Source organism: Bubalus kerabau, chromosome 6 (genome assembly GCF_029407905.1).
Source record: "Bubalus kerabau isolate K-KA32 ecotype Philippines breed swamp buffalo chromosome 6, PCC_UOA_SB_1v2, whole genome shotgun sequence".
Lineage (NCBI taxonomy): Eukaryota > Metazoa > Chordata > Mammalia > Artiodactyla > Bovidae > Bubalus > Bubalus kerabau.
The window spans coordinates 23,481,200-23,499,300 of NC_073629.1; the positions used below are offsets into that span (position 1 = coordinate 23,481,200).

An 18,101-nucleotide genomic window follows, 5' to 3' on the forward strand; every position below is an offset into this window, starting at 1 on the left:
TAGACAAAGTGATGCTTTTGCCAAGTAGCTGAATACCAAACTTTTATTAGCTCTGAATGTGGACTTGAGCCAGCAGATGACACAGAAAGAGTGACCAGCTCCCATGTTGTTCTACTTGCAATTTTCAGTTTTTCCCTTAAATAACTGAAACATTTCTTAAGCATAAGCTTTGGCGTAGGTAAGACTTAGGTTAGAAATTCAGCTCTACCACTTAGTAGCTATATGAGTTCAGGCAAATTATTCATCTTCTCCATGTTTCTCATCCATCAAATGGACATAACATTACCTACCTCAAGAGGTATTTATTTATTGATCAAATAAAAATACAGATAAAGGACCTAGTACAGTGACTTATGGGTTATAATTCTCAATAAATGGAAATGGTGATGATGGTATGTTGGGAACTAGAAGATATATCTGCTATACCTTCCACCTTGGAGAAAATTCATTTGGAAAGACAAAAATCAGAATACACAATGTTAAATATCAGTATAATTGATGTTTTTTTGTAATAATGCAAACAGTGTCAAAGGCCAAGAAAAGATTGAAGGTTTTAGATTAAATGATGTCCACTTGCTATCAGCTTTACTGTCCCCTGATTTTAAATGAGTTGGACAGGTGATAAGTGCTAGAGAAGTTCAGAAAATGGAGAGAAAATTATCAGCCAGAATGATCAGTGGTATCTTATGGAGGAGGGAGACTTGATTCTGGATCTTAGAAAGGAATAAGCTTTGTAGAATTTAGGGAATAGGGGGACTTTCAGGGAGGCATAATGACATTAAACAGAAATGCAGTGGTAGCTTACAGCAAGATATATTCTTGTTCAGTGAATATACCAATTTAATTGTAAGCTTAGTGTTTGAGAAGAAAATGGCAGGAAATTTAAATAAATAAAGAGATAGGCAGGGACTAAAAAGCCAGATTAATGAGTTTGAACTTCATCTTGAAAAAAATGGGCTCCCATTTCTTCAGAGAATGGCAAAAGCAAAAATTATTTTTTCCCCATCCCTCAGGTTTTCCTCAGCACCAGAAGAGGGGCTTGGATCATCAATCGTGTAGGAGACTATGGATATCCTTTTGATATACTTTTGTCATCTCGATTTAATCATTTGCTGAAGAAGATTACTGGTGAATCAGCAACAAATAGATATTTGGAAAAAAAGATTAACCAAAGGTTTAATCATGAAATGTTTGGCCTGAAGCCTAAACACAGGTACGTTCCAAGGCTTGGAGTTGGCAGGGATGGCCAAAACAAAGTATAAAGGCTGTGCCCACAGGCTAACAGTAGAGCTTATCTCTACCTGTACATGAAACAGATGCACAGAATCAGAAATCAGATTTCTACCTTGCCCCCACGGAAGTCCAAGATCTACTGGTCTGTAATTTTTGGTCTAGAATTCTCCTTGGCATTAATCATTTTATCATTCTCCAAGGTACGAGTTCTTTTTACATGATGCCCAACAGCAACAATAAAATGGTAGTAGAGGGCAGTGCATCCTTCACTCATCTAACAACCGAGCATCTAAGCCAAGCAGTAAACTGGCTTGAGAATACTGAGACTCAAGACCTAATAGTAATACTAACATCTTACCTTTTTGAAGACTTAATATAAGAGAAACATGGTGCTAAATGTGTTACATGCATGATATCATTTAGTCCTCACAGTAGCCCTATAGGTTGGTACTATTTTGATCTCCATTTTGCAAATATAAAAATTGACAATTAGAGAAACTAACTTGCCCGAGATCACATAAGCAATATATGAGAAATGGCTAGTTCTTTAAATACTCTAACAAGAAGACAGGTGGTAGAATATGATGTTATAAGAGAAATGCATGGAGATTATGAAGGACAGAAGTCTTCACACAGAAGTGGACTGTGATAGCATTTCCAGAGGGTGATTTTAAATGCTTTTTACTCCCTCCAACTTTTAATTTTTTTAATGTTTAGATTTACTTGCTATAAAATAGTAAGTACAATGAACACCCATATACCCTTCATTTAGGTTGACCTATTATTAACATTTCACTATATTTCCTTTCTCTCACTTTCTGGAGGTATATAGATCCATACATATATAGTATCTATATATCCATGCATGCATTCATACATTTTTTCCCTGACCTATTTGAGAGTAACTGCTGCTGCTGCTGCTGCTAAGTCGCTTCAGTCATATCCGACTCTGTGCGACCCCATAGACGGCAGCCCACCAGGCTCCCCCGTCCCTGGGATTCTCCAGGCAAGAACACTGGAGTGGGTTGCCATTTCCTTCTCCAATGCATGAAAGTGAAAAGTGAAAGTGAAGTTGCTTAGCCGTGTCTGACTCTGAGCAACTACTTGTAGTCAATAAGACACTTTACCCTACACTCTTTAGCATACATTACCTAAGAAAAAGGGCATTTTTCTACATAAACATAATATAATTACCACACTTAGCAAACTGAACATTGATAAAGTACCATTATCTATTGATAATATATTGCATATTCAAATTTCCCAAATTGTTTCAATAATATTTGTAGCTTTTTATTTTGGGGCCACACTGCGTGGCTTAAAGTGCAGAGTCCTAACCACTGGATCGCCAGGGAATTCTTTGTAGCTTTTTTATTTTTAAAATCTAGGATCCTGTCAGGTATTACACCATTGCATTCAGTTGTCATCTCTCTTTTGTCTCTCTTAATCTGAAATAATTCCCTATTTTTTACATGGATTTTTGTTTTTTTAAAGAATTGAAGCCATTTGTTTTGCAGGAAGTCTCTAAATTTGGACTTTCATAGTTGTTCTTCCTCTATTACATTTAGATTAAATGGTTCTGGTGCAAATACTCATAGGTTATCTTGTGCCTTCTTGGTGGATCACATCAGGAACCAAATGACAGCAGTTTATTACATATTAATGATGTTAAATTTGATCACATGGATTTGGTAGTAGCTACCAGGTTTCTCTTCTGTAAAGATATTTTTTTCCTTTGAAATTAATCAGTGGGATGATACTTAGAGAGTGTGTTTCCCAACAAACTTTCAGCCATTTATTTGACCCAATTATGGAAACTGTAGCATCCAAAACTTTGGGAATCACAAAAATAAACTGAGTCTTTATGAAATAATAGGAGATAGTCAAACAAATAGGGTAAGGAAGTAGCATTGTAATTATAAATACAAGGTCTTAGAATAGCAAAAAATATATTATGCTGTAAGACCTACACATAGTTTCGTTGGGCTGGACTATTAGGCAGAGACAGAAGAGTGCCTGAGTACATCTCCAGGTTCGCTGGAGATAAATAAAATAAAAAGTTTTGAATGAAGAAAGTCCAGAGCCATCATCGAAAGGTTTTAAGCAAGTGAGTGACATAATAATAATAAATACATTTTTTAACAATCTAGAACATAGATTGAAGGGGGATGGAGCAGGAGACCCTGAAGCCAACTATAACAGTCCAGGTGAAACAGAGAATGAGTAAAATGATTCTGAAGATGTTTAAAGGAGAAAGGGTGGCCTCAGTAACCAGATGTAAGACTCACAGTTCTGTGATTTGGGCAACAGTGTGGAATTGTGGTACTGTTAGTGAAAAGGAGTAAGTGTGGAGAGAAAGATGAAATGATGAGGTTGGAATGAGAACAGAATCACAAACCTAAAGGTTTGAGTCAAAGAATTACTAATGCAGCAAGTCGGTAATACTGTTTAAACAGACCAGTTCCTGGGAAGAGGCCAGCTCTGTCCGAACATGACAGGCTGAGGATTCTCAGAGCTTGTTAACACAGTCCAAATTCTGCAAACCTGTCATTTTTTTGTCACCTTATCCTATGCTATTTCTAGGAAACACTACTTACCATGCCCAGAGGATCTCAAGGGAGTTCATAAAAAACCATTTTGATATACATCCTAAAGTCCTAGGCTGCAGGACCTTAGGCAAGTCACTTAACTTCTTTAGTCCTCAGTTTCCTCATCTATAAAACCTGGATAATGGTAACTGTCCTGCCTCCTTCATTAGGTTTATGTTAATGTATGTAAAATCAATTTATAAATGTAAATTACTATACACATGTAGTTCATTATACAGTTTGGAAAATAGTGGTTCAAGACTACCTCCTGGGCCTTTGAAACCAAAATGAGGCTCAATAGGATGCTGATAATACAGTTCTGCAGACTTTCTGACATATGGATAGAAACCACAAGACTGTGGCCTTATTATGTCACCAAGAGCATTATTATTCTGTGAGAAACCATACATGTACTTTTCAAATAAGACCATTCTTCCCTTACTTCTCCAACATTTTCCCTTTCAATGCCTTCCACAGTCCAACATCTACTCTGAGATCATCCTTATCTTTATCAAGCTGGTATATATTAGACCCTTCCCAAATTTCATGAATAAAGGGAGACTATTGGCATATTGATTAACCGCCTCAATCAAAGCAGAATTTTACTTACATGGTAATGATTTCTCTCTCTCTCTCTCATGATCTCTCTCATTTCTCCTTCTTTATCATCATTCACAGAGCTCTCAGTCAGCATCCAACAGTAAATGATGACCTGCCAAACCGTATAATTTCTGGCTTTGTGAAGGTAAAAACAAATGTGAAGGAGTTCACAGAGACAGCAGCCATATTTGAGGACGGCTCCAGGGAGGATGACATTGATGCTGTTATCTTTGCTACAGGCTATAGCTTTGCATTTCCTTTTCTTGAAGATTCTGTCCAAGTAGTCAAAAACAAGGTATCCCTGTATAAAAAGGTCTTCCCTCCTAACCTTGAAAAGCCAACTCTTGCAATCATAGGCTTGATCCAGCCCTTGGGTGCCATTATGCCCATTTCAGAGCTCCAAGGACGCTGGGCCACTCAAGTATTTAAAGGTAAGTGACCATGTAAGATGATTACCTGATTACTTAGCAGTATGTTTAATTATATTTATGTTCTTGCTTATAAATAGCCAGATAGTATGTATGATTAAAACAGTGCCTGGCACAAAGTTAGTGCTCAAAAATTAATTGTTGAGGGAATATAAAGTAGTAATTTATAACCATGGACCTATAGCAAAATCTCCTGGGAAATTTTCCCAAAATAGGCATGTTTTGCTGGTGGTATTTTAGTTAATAAGTCTGAGATGGAGCTGATATAAAATCATTGAGAAAATGTTGCCCAGGTGATTATAATGTGTACTCCAGATTAAAATCCACTCTTCTAGATTTTAGAAAATGGATACATATTTGTGAAGCAGTCTTCTTTTATTATAGTTAGAGAAAGTCAAATATAGAAGTGCTGTGACTTGATTTCAGCAAAAAAATTAAGACCTGGTAAAGACTAGTCCAGAATATAGAAGATTCAGGCACTCAAATTCTCAATTTCCCCCTTTATATTCCCTTTTTCAGAAAGTTTTGGCTATGAGAACATGAGAAAAAACTGTAGGGTTTGGGATAGTAGGTTCAGTATGAATTAGCAGAATAATGTGGCTTCTAAAAGACTTAATTATACCTGATATAATTAAAAAACGATAATATCCTGGAATTTACAACATTCTTCTCTAAGTCAGACCACACTGTGGTCAGACCACACCTAAAGATATTTTAAAAGTGAAACTTGAGTACATTAAAAGGAGAGAGATAAGAATGGTTAAGGGATTTGAAAATGTGCCATTTGAAGTACTAAAAAGGAGCTGACATATAGATTCAGGGATCAGATCTGATAGACAGAGTACCTGAAGAACTATGGATGAAGGTTCATAACATTGTATAGGAAGCAGTGATCAAAACCATCCCTAAGAAAAAGAAATGCAAAAAGGCAAAATGGTTGTCTCAGGAGACTCTAAAAATAGCTGAGAAAAGAAGAGAAGTGAAAGGCAAAGGAAAAAAGGAAAGATATACCCATCTGTATGCAGAATCCCAAAGAATAGCAAGGAGAGATAAGAAAACCATCCTAAGTGAACAATACAAAGAAATAGAGGAAAATAATAGAATGGGAAAGACTAGAGATCACTTCAAGAAGATTAGAGATACCAAAAGCATATTTCATGCAAAGATGGGCATAATAAAGGACAGAAACATTATGGACCTAACAGAAGCAGAAGATATTAAGAAGAGGTGGCAAGAATACACAGGAAAACTATACAAAAAAGATCTTAATGATCTGGACAACCACAATGGTGTTATCACTCACCTAGAGCCAGACATCCTGGAATGTGAAGTCAAGTGGGCCTTAAGAAGCATCACTACAAATAAGGGTAGTGGAGGTGATGGAATTCCAGCTGAGCTATTTCAAATCCTAAAAGATGATGCTGTGAAAGTGCTGCACTCAAAATGCCAGCAAATTTGGAAAACTGAGCAGTGGCCACAGGACTGGAAAAGTTCAGTTTTCATTCCAATTCCAAAGAAGAGAAATGTCAAAGAATGTTCAAACTACCACACAATTGTACTCATTTCACATGCTAGCTAGGTAATGCTCAAAATCCTTCAAGCTAGGCTTCAACAGTGTGTGAACCAAGAAATTCCAGATGTACGAGCTGGATTTAGCAAAGGCAGAGAAACCAGAGTCAAACTGCCAACATCTGTTGGATCACAGAAAGAGCAAAAGAATTCCAGAAAAACATATACTTCTGCTTTATTGACTATGCAAAAGCCTTTGACTGTGTGAAAAGTGAAAGTTGCTCAGTTGTGTCCGACTCTTTGTGACCCTATGAAATTCTCCAGGCCAGAATACTGGAGTGGGTAGCCTTTTCCTTCTCCAGGGGATCTTCCTAACCCAGGGATCGAAGCTAGCTCTCCCGAATTGCAGGCAGATTCTTTACCAGCTGAGCCACCAGGGAAGCCCCTTTGACTGTGTGGATCACAACTATCTGTGAAAAATTCTTAAAGAGATGGGAATACCAGACCACCTCACCTGCCTCCTGAGAAATCTGTAGGCAGGTCAAGAAACAATTGTGAGAACCAGACATGGAACAACAGACTGGTTCCAAATTGGGAAAGGAGTATTTCAAGGCTGTATATTGTCATCCTGCTTATTTAACGTATATGCAGAGTACATCATGCAAAATGCTGGGCTGGATGAAGCACAAGCTGGAATCAAGATTGCTGGGAGAAATATCAGTAACCTCAGATATGCAGATGACACTGCCCCAATGGCAGAAAATGAAGAACTAAAGAGCCTCTTGATGAAAGTGAAAGAGGAGAGTGAAAAAGTTGGCTTAAAACTCAACATTCAAAAAACTAAGATCATGGCATCCGGTCCCATCACTTCATGGCAAATAGATGGGGAAACAATGGAAACAGTGACAAACTTTATTTTCTTGGGCTCTAAAATCACTGCAGATGGTGACTGCAGTGATGAAATTAAAAGACCCTTGCTCCGTGGGAGAAAAGGTATGACAAACCTAGACAGCGTAATAAAAAGCAGAGACATTACTTTGCTGACAAAGGTCCATCTAGTCAAAGCTATTGTTTTTCCAGTAGTCATGTGTGGCTGTGAGAAACCATAAAGAAGGCTGAGTGCCGAAGAATTGTTACTTTTTAACTGTGGTGTTGGAGAAGACTGTTGAGAGTCCCTTGGCCTGTAAGGAGATCCAACCAATCCATCCTAGGGGAAATTAGTCCTGAATATTCGTTGGAAGGACTGATGCTGAAGCTGAAGTTCCAATACTTTGGCCACCTGATGTGAAGAAGTGACTCACTGGAAAAGAGCTTGATACTGGGGAAAGATTGAAGACAGGAGGAGAAGGAGATAACAGAGGATGAGATGGTTCGATGGCATTGCTGACTCAGTGGACATGAGTTTGAGTAAGCTCCAGGAGTTGGTGATGGACAGGGGAGCCTGGCATGCTGCAGTTCATGGGGTCACAAAGATCGGACATGACTGAGTGACTAAACTGAATGGATTCAGAGTTCTTATAAAAATTAAAGCTTCTTTCCTAGTGAACACTTCATGGTAGTAGAGAAAAAGAAACAATGGCGATAGATGGGAGTGAAAACTAGTACAGCCACTATGGAGAACAGTGTAGAGATTCCTTAAAAAACCGGAAATAGAACTGCCATACAACCTAGCAATCCCACTGCTGGGCATACACACCGAGGAAGCCAGAATTGAAAGAGACACATGTACCCCAATGTTCATTGCAGCACTGTTTACAATAGCTAGGACGTGGAAGCAACCTGTATATCCATTGGTAGAAGAATGGATAAGGAGGTTTTGGTACATATACACAATGAAATATTACTCAGCCATAAAAAAGAATGCATTTGAGTCAGTTCTGATGAGGTGGATGAAACTGGAGCCTATTACACATAGTGAAGTAAGCCAGAAAGAGAAACACCAATACAGTATATTAACGCATATATATGGAATTTAGAAAGACAGTAAAGATGACCCTATATGCAAGACAGTAAATGAGACATAGATGTAAAGATCGACTTTTGGACTATGTGGGAGAAGGAAAGGGTGGGACGATATGAGAGAATAGCATTGAAAATGTATATTACCATATGTAAAATAGATGACCAGTGCAAGTTCGATGCATGAAGCAGGGCACTCAAAGTTGGTGCTCTGGGAAACCCAGAGGAATGGGTGGGAGGGAGGTGGGAGCGGGGTTCAGGATGGTGGGACACGTGTACACCCATGGCTGATTCATGACAATATATGGCAAAAACCACCACAATATTGTGAAGTAATTAGCCTCCAATTAAAATAAATAATTTTTTAAAAAAAGATTAGCAAAAAAAAAAAAAGCTTTTCCAGATTTCCCCAAAGTTCTTTCTTTTCTTTTTCTTTTAATTTTTTGGCCACACCACAGGGCACATAGGATCATAGTTCCCCAACCAGGGATCAAACCCATGCCCCCTGCATTGGAAGCATGGAGTCCTAACCACAGGGACTACCTGGGATGTCCCAGAGTTCTTTCATTTCTTAATTCTTTAATTCTATCTAGTAGATTGTGTACTCCTTGAGCACTGGACCAGCAATCCAATGCAAGTAACCCATTAAGTTGGCTAATTCCAGTCATGTTAAGTGGATCTTTTAAGTGGTCAATTAAGTAAGAGGAAAAAGTTGCATTAAAATAGGCCACAGCACCTTAATATATTTTGAACAAACAACTGAGACTCTTCCAGAACAAGTGAACTATTGAGAGGATTAGGGAAAAAGCATTTGGAAGATTCTGCATTATGGCTGTGGGATTAGGGGATTTTAGGGGAATTGTATAAAAAGCCCAGTTTTCTATGCTAGCAGACCTTAGTGCTAATTCCTCCAGCTTTCTTTTAACACTCGGAAGGAAGGAATCATCAGAGAATCCCTATAAATTTATCAAACTTCCAAAAGGAACCCTGAGTTTTTTTCTAATACTCATACCCCTACATTCTACCTACCAAATTTCTTGCCTTTCTCATCCCTGAATTCTACCCTCACTATGCTGATTTTAAGCCTTTAGAATCAGCTAATTTCACACATGCCCAGCTCAGCCTGTCTTCTTGCCTGATGTGTTCTTTCCTACCAAGTCCCATTTCCTTTCTTCCTTTGTTCTCTAGAATTACTATTCTCTTGTTAAGGAAATATTACAGCCTTTTGTAGAACACTGTCTACTTGCTTGCCTTGACCAAAATCTAGTTTTCTTTTATCTTTGTCTCTTTTGTAACCTCTCAAGAGCCCTTGCAAGGATCCCACTTTCATTTAGTAACTTTCTTCCCTTGCAAACCATATGAAATGATACAATTCTCTGGATCACAAGGAGGCATTATGTCATAGCATGGCATTCAAGTTCCTTCACAAATTGGATAAAGGCTGCTTTTTCAGGTCTATCTTTCACTTCTTTTACCATATATCCTATCATCTTCTAGATCCTATCTAGATCCTATCATCTTCTAAATCTTCTAGCTGACTTACCCACTAAGCAGCAAACACAGCAGGTAATATGTTGAAAGCTCTTTGAGGCTTCTCTGCTCTGCTGCATGTGGGTTCTGAGTTCCCTAACCAGGGATTGAACCCACATCCCCTGCACTGGAAGACAGATTCTGAACCACTAGACCACCAGGGAAGTCCCTGAAAGTTCTTTAAATACAAGAGTCAAGTTTATTTGCCTTTGTCTTCCAAGACTAGACCAATGCCTAGCACATGGGAGGCAGCTAATAAATCTCTATTCAATGAATGCAAGTCCAGCTTTGGTGGTTTTCTAAACTCTACAGTTGTTGTTCAGTCCCTAAGTCATGTCTGACTCTTTGCAACCCCATGGACTGTAGCATGCTGGGCTCCACTTTAGAGTTGGGTTTAGAGTTGGATACAACCAATGGAGGAAATGAACAGGCTTTTTCTACACAAATAAGGAGTAAAGGGAAAGGCATACAAGACAGTGAAAACAGCAGAAGCAAAGGCATAAGGTATGAGTACCTTTAAAGTTGGCTCAAATTTTCTCTATGGCATAGTGCCTATAAATTCCTGGCATAAAGCTAATCATTGAAATTGAGAGTTTCCATGTTAGGTACTATCCTACCTTTGTTTAGCCATGTCCTTGATGTTGGTGTTAAATTCCTGCTACTGGAACTCTTTGTGCATTGGTGCATAAATTTATTTGTTAAGACTGGGTATTGAGTTGCCTTTGACCTTACCCCTCACTCTCACCAAATAAAAAAGGTGTATATATACATAATATACATAATAAAACCTTGTAAGGTAAGGTTTATTTCCCAAGGGACTTAAGGCATAAAACAGATTGACAGTTTATTTTTACTTCCTTCTCTCTGTGGTATAAAGCCCCTTTGTGATTGAGTACAAGAACAGATGTGTTTCCCATCATCCTCCCACCCTTTTACTTTGAACCTAACTTTTCATATAATTTTTATCATTTTCTCATGTCCATATCTCATTTCCCAGTTGAAAGACTATTTTAGGGAGGAGGCAGATATTGGTTGGAAAGCAGATTAGGAGAAATTTCTTCCAAAGACAAAGTGGGAAAGAGTAAGCTACCAAAGTTAATATGGTTATATTCTGGTGGTGGAAGGGTAAGGTGATCAACTGAATGTGTAACTTCCTTGGTACAGAAAACTAGCCTGTTTTCCTTTGAATTCTCCATAGCATGGTAATTGTTAATAGGATTATTATTCATACTGAGGTAATTTTACACTTAAATTTTTGATTTTTTTTTCTCTTTAGGGTTAAAGACATTGCCCCCACAAAGTGAAATGATGACAGAAGTAACTAAAGTTCAAGAGGATATGGCAAAACAGTAAGAATTCTCCCAATTTTTCCCATTCAATTCTTAATAAGAGCAATGTTGTACTCTATTTATTTTTCTTGTGTTCATTTAAGGATTTAGATATTTTGAAGGAAAGGAAATAATAGTTTGTCACAACAGAATAGAGAAATACCACCAAGTGATTAGAGTATGGATGGGAAAGGAGAGAAGAGCTTAAGAAAATCCTATGTGTAGGGCCTAAAAGAAAAGTCAAGTAGGAAAAAGCACATGGAGGGAAAACCAGGTATGTTATTTTGGCAAGAATTACTTGAAGGGCTGTTAGAGCTGCCAGAGAAAGGAGGGGCAGCAATGAATTAATGAGGGGTAGATATGGTCAAATTACAAATCTGTAGGTAGACTTGCAGATCTGCAGAGGACATTTGCTGGCTGGCCTGTGACAGCATACTCAGGCCCCAGTAGCTCTTGGTATGAACAGTCTATATGATCTGGGAAGGTGGTACCATCAGCTAGCTGCTTAGTGCTTATTTAGCAATCTGAATTTCAGAACTTAAACTTATTCACTGGGGGATTTTTATTTGAATGAAGTTGATGTTGATCAAGTCCTGAAAGTCAGAGGCACAATCACCCCATGCCCAAAGATGTGGTTTTCTTCAGTTATGGGATTATACCAGTGTAACTCTCCCTTCTGGGAGGAAGAGAAAGTTTTTATTTAACCCTGATACCCTTTCTAGATGCCCTCCTGTTTTCCTCCTTCCTTTCACTGCCAAACTTCAACAATATAAACATTCTGTATTACATGTTCTAAATTGGCACCCTTTTCTCCATTGTAAATTGTAATTGGCACCCTTTTCTCCATTGTAACTTCCATCCTTATTCCTGAAATTGCTCTCTTAAAGAGTCATCCATGAACAACTTAATTTTTCTTTCACTACTGAGTTTGGTGCTTTTTAACACCTCTTCCTTCTTGGAGTGCTTTCTTTCCCTGGCACTATTTATTATTTTTATTATTAATTATATTTATTATTGGGCTTCCTAGGTGGCTCAGATGGTGAAGAATATGCCTGCAATGCAGGAGACTTGAGTTCCATCCCTGGGTTGGAAAGATCCCCTGGAGAAGGGAATGGCCACCCACTCCAGTATTTTTGCCTGGAGAATTCCATGGACAGAGGAGCCTGGTGGGCTACAGTCCATGGGGTCACAATATTATATTATTTAAATAATTTATTATATTTATTATTTAATATGTATTTATTATCAATTATTATATTTATATCATGTATTATATTTATTATATTATTTAAATATATTTATTATTACCCCATTTCAATTTTCCTCCTTTCTTTCCTTTGACTTACCTTCCGACTGTGAGCAGTTCCTAAGGATAATATTTAACTTTTATTGAGGGTCAACTTTGTGCAAATACTAAGTGTTTTACATGTATGAGTTTATTTAATTCTCGAAACAATCCTACAAAGCAGGTACTAGTGTATCTCTGTGACATCTTCCTGAATACCACAGCTGTTGACCCACTACATGCCTGTAAACCCATGAGCTAACATAATACCTGTTAAGGGAAAGCTCTCAAATTCTTTCCTGTCTTACCTTCTTCTCCTCTAAACTTTAGTCCCATTTCATAAATTCCTTTGCCTATCTATCATTTCCTCAGGAATTCTATCTTACCAGTTCTATTTTAAATTTATTTTGTATCATTTTTCCTGCCCTGTTTTTAATAGTTTCTTTTGGTGTTTCTATTTTTATTTTATTTTTTTTCCCCCCCTTCCTCCTCCAGCTTTATTGGATAGTTTAAAATTACATTTCTATTTTCTAGGACTTCAGTTGCTTTTTCCATCTGACTTTTAAAAACTGATTACAGCAAATGAAACACAGTTGTCTAAGTGATATAGTATACAAAAATAACATCTTGATTTCTGTGAAAATGCATTTCTCTGCAATTCCTGAATAGCTCCAAATTATGCTAACTCTGAGCATAGATGTTTACTCTGGGTTTTAGGGTTAGACTTTGAACACGTGTTCTACACCGTTGCCATCACCATCTATTTGCCCAGCATCGACGCTGCGGTGAGGCTGTTCCTGCTCAGGCTTTCATCCCGAGTGCTCGCGCACAGCCGTTAACACGCGTGTTTGTCTTTTTGTTTACTCCCACTCAGCTGTATGTTCTATGTAGGGCCTGGTACAGATGTCACTTGATGTTATTTAATAGCTACTGAGGTCAGACAATCCAAGGCAGTCATTATGCTAAAATTAAAGTTATTTATGGAAGCTCACAGACACTTCCAGGATCGGTTTTACCTCCTACATGGGAACATATTCGAGAAACCCAGAACGGGCTTCCTGGTCTGACTCAACTCTTCCCATTCATCAATCCCTATTCACCAGTGGCGCGGAAAGGGGGTTCTTTAACAAAGCATTATACATTAACACCTCTACCAAACTAAACATAAACTTTTTTTTTGTAGTTAAATGCAGAAAGTCGATTTTTTTTTTCCCGCCCCTTTCCTCCTTTTACACGGCAAGTAAAGCTCACTGGCCTGGGAGTAGCCTCTGTCTGCCAACCTTTGGCCAGTGAAGAGGATTCAGAGAAAATAATACAACCATTAATCAGAAAAGGAGGGGCGACAAAGGAAAGCGATTAAGCTGTGGCCTCGATCGTGCATTCCCGTGCAAGGTGCCCTGACTCGCCACAGCGGTAACAGTTGACTTCACTCGTCTTGCTGCAGTTGATGGCGACGTGACCAGTTTTGCCACACCTGTAGCACTTCACTTTGGTGCAGTCTTTCTGGATGTGCCCGAACTCACCGCAGGAGTAGCACTTCTGCTCGTCGGCGTGGTCGCAGTCGCGGGCCAGGTGGCCGGGCTTGCCGCAGTTGTAGCAGCACTGCTCCCGCTCCCGCTTGGGCTCCTTGCAGTCCTTGGCGATGTGGCCGCCTCGGCCGCAGTTATAGCAGGCATCCTCCTGAAGGTCACAGTCCTTGGCAAGGTGACCAGACTCTCCACAGCGATAACAGATGTCTGGAAGAGACGAGGAGACAAACTGGAAACCTCTATCCGAGGTAAAACCACCTCTGCCACGGCTTCTCATTCCACGACCCTGGCCTCCACCAGTGGGGCACTCCCGGGCCCAGTGGCCAGACCGTCCGCACTTGAAGCACTCGTTGCTGCTCATGGCTGCAGTCAGGTCTTCCGCGTTGCAGGAGCCCGCAGCGGCCGAGACTCAAGCGCAGACCGGGAGGGCAGCTCGTGAAGCGGCGGCTGTTTATTTTCAGGGACCCTCTATTTTTATTTTTTAAAAAAATTTGTTGGCTGTACAGCATGTGGGATCTTAGTTCCCTGACTAGGAATTGAACCCATACTCTCCTTCCCCCATCCCTCCTCCCCCTGAATTGGAAGTGCAGAGTTTTAAACACTGGGCTGCCAGGGAAGTCCCTTTTCCTGTCCTTTTTGGATTTCTAGTAAGCCCATCTAATCTCAGTTAACCTGACTTGACTTTTCTCTTATTTCTTTTCTGTCCCACTGTTCTTTTTTTTTTAAATAGAAAGTAAAAAGAGAAAGTCATCAGTTAACTCTTTAAATCCCACTGGCTTCCCCGATCCCACTAGTGGTAAAGAACCCACCTGCCAATGCAGGAGATATAAGAGATGTGGGTTCAATCCCTGGGTTGAGAATATCCCCTGGAGGAGGGCATGACAACCCACTCCAGTGTTCTTGCCTGGAGAACCCCATGGACAGACAAGCCTGGTGGGCTATAGTCCCTAGGGTCGCAAAGAGTAGGACATGACTGAAGAGACTTAGCATGCACTTTTCACATAGGTATTGTACTGTTACCACATTTTCTCTCCCAAAAGCCCATTTTGCTCTTCAAATCTGCACTTGGTGTAATCATTCCATCTGGTTCCATTTGGAGGAACCTTGTTAGGATAAGTCATCCTCCCCCTCCTTTCAGGATTGCAAATTAATGTTGGTCCTGGGAAGTCCTGCCCTTTGGACTCTACCACCACCTCCCTCATGAAACAATTGAGGATCCCAAACTTGAGAATTTTTGTGGTGGGTTCTTTCTGACAACATCAGAGTCCTCTGTAATTCGATCTGCTATGTTTGCTTCCATATATCCACCCTTATTTTCTACAGCATTCTTCCTCTACTGTAGGTAGTGCCCACGAATACTCTGTGCTTACATTCTATACTCATTGTTGCCTTCTTCCTTCACTGTGCCACTCCCTTGACTTGTAATGCTCTCCTCTTTGTGCTCACTTTATCTATTTCTTCCACATCCTTCAAGAACTTATCATAGCTCTGTTTCAACTACCCTCCTCTACATTTCTATATTTATCAGCCTAAAACCACATGATTTAACAAAGTCTTGAATTCTTCTCTGTTTCATGTGTACCTATCTACTCCAGTAGATTATAAAGGTCCTTAAGGATAGAGACAGTGTCTTTTCTTTCTTCTCTGTTTTCTATAGTTCCTATCCCAATATTGAGCCAAAAGCAGATACTCAGAAAGCACCGATTGATTGAATTGTTAATAGGCCATGGTTTCTGTCTTCTCTGCTTCAGGTTTGTGGAAAGCCAACGCCATACCATTCAGGGAGACTATATAGGTACCATGGATGAACTTGCTGATCTGGTGGGCGTCAAGCCCAATCTTCTGTCCCTGGCCTTCACTGACCCCAAACTGGCATTCCAGTTATTTTGGGGACCCTGTACTCCAGTCCAGTATCGTCTACAGGGTCCTGGAAAGTGGGATGGAGCTCGAAAAGTGATCCTCACCACACAAGATCGTATCAAGAAGCCACTAATGACAAGAATACCTGAAACCGATAATTCTAACACTTCCACAATAACAATGGCCAAGTTTGTGTTGGCTGTTGTTTTCTTTGCCGTGGTTGTGACCTATCTGTAGCTGTTCCATTGTCATGGTCCCAGTTTTCTTTGAAAGCTGAATCTACAGATGCCTTTGGAGCCTGACAAGATTGAACAACATTCAATGCCCAAAAAGAGATATTTCTTATTGCCCAGAAGTCTACTTTTCTTTCTCTTTCCAAAGCTTTCATTCTTTTTCCTCTTTTCCCTACAGTGAGATCTCAGCATTTCATTTCTATTGACTTACTTCCCTTACTCTTATGACTCATTACTTTTTCCTTCCAGTAATTCCTGGACCATGAGCTTAGATACTCTTTTAGTCATCTTTGTTTCTCCTTAGCAGAATTCCTGGCATGTGGCAGGTGCTTAATAAATGTGTGTTGTCATTTATCAAATATTATGGTGGGGAACATAAGCCAATATCTACATAAGAAATGGGTGACTCCATGTAACTGTGCTTCTGACACTATTTTCTACTAGAAGCTGAATCTTTTGTTGTTTTTAATATATAACTAAATGTATTTTTCCTGAAAGATAAGAGAAAAAAATTGTCTTATAACTGTTGTACACACCTAAGATAAGATATATAGATACTTAAACATTTTGTTTCACTATGTATTCACTAGTATATCTGATACCTGGTCATTTTTATTCTTTTCCGCTAAGTAACACATCTCTATTTTTTCAATGAGAACTACCTTCAACTATCTAGGCTCATGGATCATTCTAACAATCTAGCAGCTGCCAACAGGCTCAACCTGACTGGAAAAACTGGGATTTTAAATTAGCGGTCCAGTCCTTTTTGATCTCTCAGCTGTCATGTTAGGATACAAGACTTTATCTTAGGAACTGTGATAAGTAGCCATCAACTGCTATAGTATGATGCACAAATGTGACTGGATTTCCTCCCCCACCCCCAACTCCCACTGTCTCGCCTCCATACCCTCCCACACACAGAAAGTCAAGGTAATGCAAAGAGGTCAGTTATGTAATAAATTAAAATTGATGATAACTAAATATAGGGGGTGTTCTACTTTTAACAGTTATGTCAGTAATTGCAAGTTGTGAAAAACAAAGCAAATGAAATGAAAACCAGGGACTCCAGTTTATGTCCAAGAGCTGCTATTGATTCTGTTTTCTCATCTGTAGAAGTGTTGCTCTGTTTTTGTGCCTTAGAGAAGTTAGCTAAGTGTTAATTGTTGGGCACACTGAATTTCATGAAGAAAGGTACTGGATGTACCAATCAGATGTGTTCATAAAGATGCTGTTGTATAATACATTTTGGGATTACTGTCTATTACTTAACAAAAGAATAAGTTTGAACAACTGAAGAAACAACACTAGAAATTATTTTCTTTCCCAATATACATAAGAGAACCAGAAATGTGAGAACTACAACTTCTTCTTAATCATATAACTATTAATATTTGTACAATTCCCTGCTATTTTGCCTGTGGAAAAACTTTTTGAGAATGATAAGGTCTTTTGCCTTCCATAATTCTTGTGATACTTGGGATTTATCCTCTATTAAAATGGACCTAGTATCTTTTTTTTTAATTGGAGTACTTGCTTTACAATGTTTTGTTAGTTTCTACTATACGGCAAAGTGAATCAGCTATATGTATACATATATCCCCTCTGTTTTTGGATTTTCTTCCCCATTTCCTCACCACAGAGCACTGAATAGAATTCCTTTTGCTATACAGTAACTTCTCTAAAATGGACCTAACGTTTTCTAATCTGCAGACTATTCTAGTGCAAGAGTAAATGAAAAGCCACTTCTTTTTCATTTCCTTCTTTTAACATATACATTTTCCTCTTTTAGCATGTAAGTTTGTTGAATTAATAGTCCTTTGACAGCATAATTCCTAGTTATCAGTAATAAATACTCCACTTTTCTCTTTAAATAAAAAGCATGTAATTCTAAGCTCATTGACTCTCTCACTTTATGTATAATATGAAAGTTTACCAAAAAAAAACCCATCATCATAAACCAAGGTAAAAGTCAGATGTGAATAGGAAAATGAACTCAAAACAAACTCAAGATACAAAGCC

The 18,101-nt window shown here is 38.9% G+C and overlaps 2 protein-coding genes across 7 annotated transcripts in view; one reads left to right on the plus strand and one right to left on the minus strand.

Annotated features, from left to right (window-relative positions):
* Nucleotides 1-17,549, plus strand: part of FMO5 (flavin containing dimethylaniline monoxygenase 5) — a 39,875-nt gene extending 22,326 nt beyond the window's left edge. For 4 of the 6 annotated variants that reach the window (XM_055584568.1, XM_055584567.1, XM_055584566.1 and 1 more), the window contains exons 6-9: nucleotides 1,014-1,213; nucleotides 4,500-4,852; nucleotides 11,124-11,196; nucleotides 15,741-17,549. In XM_055584568.1, coding sequence (XP_055440543.1) covers nucleotides 1,014-1,213; nucleotides 4,500-4,852; nucleotides 11,124-11,196; nucleotides 15,741-16,086 — 972 coding nt within the window. In that variant the 3' untranslated portion in view covers nucleotides 16,087-17,549. Of the gene's footprint in view, nucleotides 1-1,013; nucleotides 1,214-4,499; nucleotides 4,853-11,123; nucleotides 11,197-12,202; nucleotides 12,349-15,712 lie in introns of those variants that run through there. The other 2 variants (XM_055584569.1, XM_055584570.1) reach the window with 2 other exon arrangements.
* On the minus strand, nucleotides 12,940-14,452 carry LOC129654843 (CCHC-type zinc finger nucleic acid binding protein-like). The gene has a single exon (XM_055584571.1). It carries the CDS (start codon nucleotides 14,348-14,350, stop codon nucleotides 13,817-13,819), a length of 534 nt encoding a protein of 177 aa, XP_055440546.1. The 5' UTR covers nucleotides 14,351-14,452; the 3' UTR covers nucleotides 12,940-13,816.
* Nucleotides 17,550-18,101: the final 552 nt, after the last annotated feature.

Coding starts and splice junctions, on each gene's coding strand:
- LOC129654843 (XM_055584571.1), bottom strand. CDS start 14,350: ATGAGCAGCAACGAGTGCTTCAAGTGCGGACGGTCTGGCCACTGGGCC.